Source organism: Sinocyclocheilus anshuiensis, unplaced genomic scaffold (genome assembly GCF_001515605.1).
Source record: "Sinocyclocheilus anshuiensis isolate Anshui unplaced genomic scaffold, SAMN03320099.WGS_v1.1 scaffold20231, whole genome shotgun sequence".
NCBI lineage: Eukaryota > Metazoa > Chordata > Actinopteri > Cypriniformes > Cyprinidae > Sinocyclocheilus > Sinocyclocheilus anshuiensis.
In genome coordinates, this window is record NW_015547358.1 from 49 (window position 1) to 6,672 (window position 6,624).

Below are 6,624 nucleotides of genomic sequence, written 5' to 3' on the forward strand. Positions count from 1 at the left end.
AACAATAGTCATGGTACACAGTACTATATTTATTAGGCAACTAAATTAGTTAAAGTTGTAGAAGAGGAGAAATGCTGAGAAGATTTGTGTGTGTGTGTGTGTGTAAGTGCAGTGGTTTAAGAGTGTGGGGTGGTTGATTGCAGAAGTGATGTGTCTTCAGCTGCTTCTTTTAAAATGAAAGTGATGTCACATGCAGCCAAGTGTCCCATACTCTGGATTTGTGCTCTGTATTTAACCCATCCAAGTGCACACACACACCCAGAGCAGTGGGCAGCAATTTTTGCATTGGTGTCCGGGGAGCAATTGGGGGTTCAGTGCCTTGCTCAAGAGCCCCTCGGTCATGGGTATTGAAGTTGGATGAGAGCGCTGGTTATTCACTCTCCTACCTACAACTCCTGACTCTCGACTCTAACTGTTAGGCCACGACTACCCCAAAGAAAGAGATGATGGTCTCAGCGATTCGGGTGGAAGTTGGCAGCTCATTCAGTGATCTGAGCTGGTGAGGAGTAAGCATTCATTTGTAGTAGTGAATTGAGGTAGGAAGGAGCTGTTCCAGTGGCGGTCCTGCATCAAAACCTTACATTTGATCAAGTGGATTTTCGAAGTTTGCTTTGAAAGCAAGAAAATATACTTTTACAACATTTTTTATTTGATTACGTCATGTTAGTTTTTCATCAAATACAATGTGAAATCAAGTTGTCCTTTAATTTTGAACTTGTGCCTGTATTCAGTGTTTTTGGATTGTCACCTTGAACTTGAATGCGAGTTATGCATCCAGGGTGCAATACCTGTGAGAAGTCAGAGGCATTGCGATTCTCGCCTGGCATGCAACTGTTTTTCAACAGCAAAGAACCGGTTGACTTTTATAGTGGATGTTAGTAGAAGAGGCTTCAATACGCTGAATTCAGTATGCTGACTTTTGTGAGGCTGATCAGCTGATCACTTTATGAATTGACAGTCTGTCCTCTAATCTTCAACATCCAAAGAAAAAAGAAATCCATAGAAAACCTGCATATTAGGCTATAGGCTACATTGGAACCTATTGTTTTTTTTTTGTGGGACTTTTCTTAGAGTGCGTTTAAATTTAAACGTTGATTTTAAAGTGAAATAAATTTGTTAGTTATAACAAAATAATTGCTGTTTTATTAATATTTTGTTTTTATTTCTACTTTATGTTGTTATTATGGTATCCCCATTAATAATCCACTGTCATAAAATTTAAAGGACATTTTAGAAGATTTAATAAATAAAATTTAATCTAAGCAGTGATTTTTTTTCCCCTGATATTTTTGTGATGTGTGTAAAGATGTGCTATTATTTGAATAGCCAAATGGGCTAGTGATTGAATAGTGTTTTGTTTGTTTGTGTTTTGTCCTTCAGGTCCAGATCGTTTCTGCAGTTTTAATCAATCAGATCCCTGTTACGCAGCTGTGGGAGACAAACTCAATCTGCTGATGGTGCGGGACGCTCGAGATCAAGAGCTGCATTTGTATAAGGAGTTAATGGATAGCAGAGAACTTGAAGTTTTTAGAATAATGAACAAAAAAAAGAAAAAACATGAATCCATCAGAAACAGATCTGAGTTCATCTTTGATAATGGGACTCTGATAATAAACCGTGTGATCAGAGCAGATTCAGGGACTTACATATTAGAACTCTATGACTCAGACGGCTCAAGAACATTTAAAAAACATCTTCCTGTTAATATTGAAGGTACAGAAACTCTCTTATCAGACTCTGTCCAATCTCATGTTCTCCAAAGATCTCACTCTCATGCAGATTAATCTGTCATGTGACTGATGTGACTCTCCCTCCAGCTCCTATTGGCTCAGTGGAAGTGTCAATCAGCTGCTTCTCCAATCAGAGGTCAGTGTCCTGCTCATCTGATGGCGATCAGATCATCTACAACTGGACTCTGAATGGAGAAATGCTTGAACAAGGATCAATGGATGGAAACACCACCATTCAGCTAAATGAGGGAACTGATGGAAACATCAGCTGCAGCGTGAAGAACCATGTTAGTCACGCCCAGAAGACCATTAGAGTCAAACCCTGTCCTGGTGAGCTCATTTCTGTGAATCAGATATCAACAACATATGTCTACCAAAATATCTAATATCATAATTTAAACAGTTAGGCTGAAGTGTCGGAATCACTATAAAATGTCTCTTTTTCTATCACTATAATATGAATGTATCTAGGCTATTGAACATATTTATTATCATTTACACCATGGGTCTGTTAGATGCTTGATTCTGGTTGGTTGAAGAATGTTCTGTGGTGTGCAATTATTTGTAAACTCACAGCTATAAAGTAGTTCTGTCCACCACATTACAGTTCCATATCACTTCACCAAATGTTTTTAGTTATTTCAGAGTCTTCACAACAGCAAATGAACCAAAACCCACAAAGACACTGAACAAGCTAAGAAGTATGACTAAAAATAGGATAAAATGTTTTTCCCACTAAGTTACCTTCATTATCACCTATGGGAAGCATGCATTCATCCTTCTGCTCTCTCACACACAAACATAAACTCGCACACATGCAGTTGACATTTCTCCCTAGCGAGGTAATGATGGCACTGTTCTTGAAGCAGATAAACTTACAGTTTCGCTATTAGTAGAAACGCTGCTGCTGAACTCTTAACCTCTCCCTCTCTCTTATAACTGCATTAGTCTTCATATCAGTGCCTGTTACTAGCTCTAAAATTACATTTTGTAATTAGCAATGGAGCCCTAAAAAAAGAAGATTTTGAGACACATCTGTCTAGTGTGTTTGCATAGATAATCGTGAAAAAGTAGTGCAGTGGAATGTGTGAACGGCTCCGTATACAGTCCTTTGAAGCCACCTACTCACGCAACAAGCTGTGTCCCAATTCAAAGGCTGCATCCTTCGAAGGCCGCAAAGTTCGGACCGAGCATTGTTAAATGGGACAGTCTAGCCTACAGAGAACTGTTCTTGTTGCAACTGTGACAGGTGCTGTTGATGAGCGGCAGTAACGTTTGTACTGGACAGTTTTAAAAGTTATCTTCATCTGCCTAAAAACAAAACCGGGTTCAAAACCTGTCTAAACATGTTCACCATGGTCTATTTATGTACATAATAAAGAGTATAAACTATATAAAATTGCGTCTTGGTAAGATATCAGCCAATATTTGAGCTGCTTTACTTCTTTATTTTAAATTTTTTATCATTACATAAATTACATTATTCGAGTAAGTAGAAAACAATACTTACATTTAAAAGTGTAATCCGGCAATTTCTCTCAGATAAATCCTGTCGTCACAGGCGTGGAATGAATTCTGGAATGAATAGGCCATGAAGGGTCCATCTTTTGTAGCCTTCGTTTCACGAGAAACAAAGTGTGCATTTGGAGACTGCATTTGAAGAAGCCTTCGAATTGGGACAGCATTTGTCACGCCGCGGTGACGCAATCGGCCTTCAAATGCGCCCTTCAAAGGATGCAGCCTTGAATTGAGATGCAGTTAATTGTACAGGGGCGCATGCCGTGTAGTGTGCCTGGAAAAAAATAGCCAACACTAACACACAGACCACTTATTCTGGAACATTGGAACATCGCAATTGGAACATTATCGAAAGTGACAGCACCCACAGGGCAATTTTTCGAGAAAAACCTATGGTCAGTTATAGACATTCACCAACTAGTATACGAAATAAAGTAGTACGCGGCTATCTTCCTGCCTCTGAAAAGATAATGTGGCTTGGCTGTCTATTAGGGAATTTTAGATGTGGGCGGTGTAAACATAATGTTCTCATAATTCTGAATAATGTTCATAATATAGTGAGAACTAATAGTTTTACTGATGTTTCTTCTGGGAAAGTATATCCAATTAAGTATTTTATTAATTGCAATTCCTTGTATGTAGTCTATAGGCTAGAATGTGAGTGTGGATATTTCTATGTAGGTCAAACAAAGAGGAAATTGCGTTTAAGAGTGGCTGAACACAAATATGCTATTCGTGTGAAAAATATGTTGTATCCTATGGCGAGGCATTATAACGAGGTGGGTCATGTCACTGAGAGTTCCCTTAAAGTGATTGGAATTGAATCTATCCCATGTTCAATAAGAGGTGGAAATAGACAGAAACAGCTTCTACAACGGGATACTTTTTGGATTCATACGCTCCGGGTGACTAAGTCCCCAGGAGTTAATGAAGAAATTGATTTTTTACCATTTTTGTAATTTGCACTATTGATGATGTGCAATTTTATATCTATACTGTTATATGTAAAATTCTGTTTTTTTTTATTTTTATTTAAAAAACAAAACAAAAACAAAAAACAAGTAATGGTTTAAGCCCAGTTCATTAAAGGCTTTTTATCTTACCACATGAGTGCCTTGGAAGTATTTCGTCTACATAACTAACACACAGACCACTTCTCAATAACTGTTTTTATTTCTCAAGGCAGTTATTATGTATATAAAATATTATTTACTGAACAATAATATTTAATGAACAATAATATTCATTATACAAGAAGTTATGTTGGATTATGAATTTAAAAAATAGGGCTACTGTGATGAAAAAAGTATTACATAATTCAAATATTGAAATAGAATAATGGAAATAATGAAATGGTTTAGAGTTTATGTTCATTTTACTGAATGTGTATTTCACTGTGTCTGTGTGTGTGTGTGTGTGTGTGTGTGTGTGTTTTGTTTTTCAGGTCTGGAGTTGAACTGCAATTTTAATCAACCTGATCCCTGTTATGCAGCTCTGGGACACAAACTCAATCTGCTGATGGTGCGGGACGCTAGAGAATATGACCTGAAGATAATAAAGAGAATAAACAACAACACACAAGATGGTCCAGTTTGTAGAGTAAAGAATGGCAGGATGAAGGATTGTGATCTTTATAATAACAGACTTGAAGTCACAGTCATTAATGGGACTGTGATAATAAACCGTGTGATCAGAGCAGATTTAGGGAATTACAGATTAACACTCGAACGCTCAGACGGCACAGAAACATCTAGAGATCTTCAAGTGATTTTTGAAGATCATTTCAAGGAGATCTTCAAGTGACTCTTGAAGGTACAGCAACTCTCTCATCAGACTCATTCCAGTCTCATATTCTCCAAAGATCTCACTCTCATGCAGATGAATCAGTTGAATCTCTGGGAAGGTTTTTATTCCTGTAGCACACAGTAAACACACTACAGACTCCAGTAATAGTATGAGAAGTGTGAAAGAACAAGATTACCCTGTGTTTGTCATGTGACTGTCATGTGTCCCCCCCTCCAGCTCCTATTGGCTCAGTGGAAGTGTCAATCATCTGCTCCTCCAATCAGAGGTCAGTGTCCTGCTCCTCTGAGGGGGATCAGCTCCTCTACAACTGGACTCTGAATGGAGATCCACTGATGGATGGAAACAGCAGCATTGATCTGGATGAGGGAACTGATGGAGACATCAGCTGCAGTGTGAAGAACCACGTCAGTCACGCACAGAAGACCATTAGAGTCCAACTCACGCACAGAACACCATTAGAGTCAAACCCTGTCCTGGTGAGATCATTTCATGCTCTTCTACAGATAATCAACCACCCAACACTGATTGATTGACTGATTGATTGATTGATTGATTGATGTGTTTGTTGTTCAGTGTCTGTGGTGTTTGTGCTGGTCTGGTGTTTCCAGCTGATGGTTCTGTTGGGTCTGTTAGGAGGTTTTCACATCTACATGAGACACACGTCAGGTGAGAGACGTTTATCATCATCATTATGGATTTGACATGCAGATATTAAGAGTGTGATGATGATGATGATGTGATGCTTTTAGGAAAGAAGCAGGAAGATCAGAAAGTGAGGATGAGAAGATTTAGAGAAGGACCTGAACACACAGCAGAAGATTCATGAGAGCAGCAGCAGATCTTCTGTATTTTATGTTTTTTAACGTTTAGCCACACTTGTATTTTTTTATTCATGCGTTATTTATGTTATTATGGAATAGTGATGAACCATGTTCTTTTAAAAAATGAAAATGGAGTCAGCATTGAAACTGATGAACTTTGCTATCAAAGTTAAATGAAGATAAAACGCTTTGAAATGAAGCTTTATTTCCAGTCAAAAACCACAATCTCATTTGATTTTTGTTAAAGCTTATTTAATACAATACATTTTCATTGTATTGACCATAAAGCACAGGTTAATCAAAGTTAAACACATAAAAAACTCAAACACATACAGAAGAGAGATACATCTCTGATACGCATTTAAATACGGCATTAACAACTATAGATGTTCAGTTCGGTTCCATGCACACTGCATATAATTTTTGTAAAAGCAGTTGTCACTACCTGAATTTTTGTGAGTTCCTTTGGTTGTAGTAATTTGGTTTCCTTTTTAATCATCTGCCTTGCTTATTACATAGAACATTGAATAAAACAAGGAACAGGAATAAAATGAAGAGATTAAATAAAATTATTTTTGTAGGATAATGTATTTTAATCATCATTTTAACATTTGAAATGATTTATTTATTTATTTTACTGTATAGTTTAAAGGTGACCTATTATGCCCCTTTTTACAAGATGTAAAATAAGTATCTGATGTCCGCAGAGTGTGTATGTGAAGTTTTAGCTCAAAATACCCTACAGATCA

General features: G+C 37.4%; 1 protein-coding gene across 1 annotated transcript; it reads left to right on the top strand.

Moving 5' to 3' along the window:
- The first annotated feature begins 340 nt into the window (after nt 1–340).
- LOC107701759 (carcinoembryonic antigen-related cell adhesion molecule 2-like) lies at nt 341–5,944 on the top strand. The gene is made up of 5 exons (XM_016503868.1): nt 341–344; nt 1,381–1,713; nt 1,818–2,060; nt 5,628–5,720; nt 5,804–5,944. Exons 1-5 carry the CDS (start codon nt 341–343, stop codon nt 5,878–5,880), a joined length of 750 nt encoding a protein of 249 aa, XP_016359354.1. The 3' UTR covers nt 5,881–5,944.
- Nucleotides 5,945–6,624: the final 680 nt, after the last annotated feature.

Excerpts from the sequence above, each read along its gene's own strand:
- LOC107701759 (XM_016503868.1), top strand. Across the intron at positions 2,061-5,627 it reads TAGAGTCAAACCCTGTCCTG|TGTCTGTGGTGTTTGTGCTG; the intron begins GTGAGCTCATTT and ends TTTGTTGTTCAG. Across the intron at positions 5,721-5,803 it reads CTACATGAGACACACGTCAG|GAAAGAAGCAGGAAGATCAG; the intron begins GTGAGAGACGTT and ends TGATGCTTTTAG.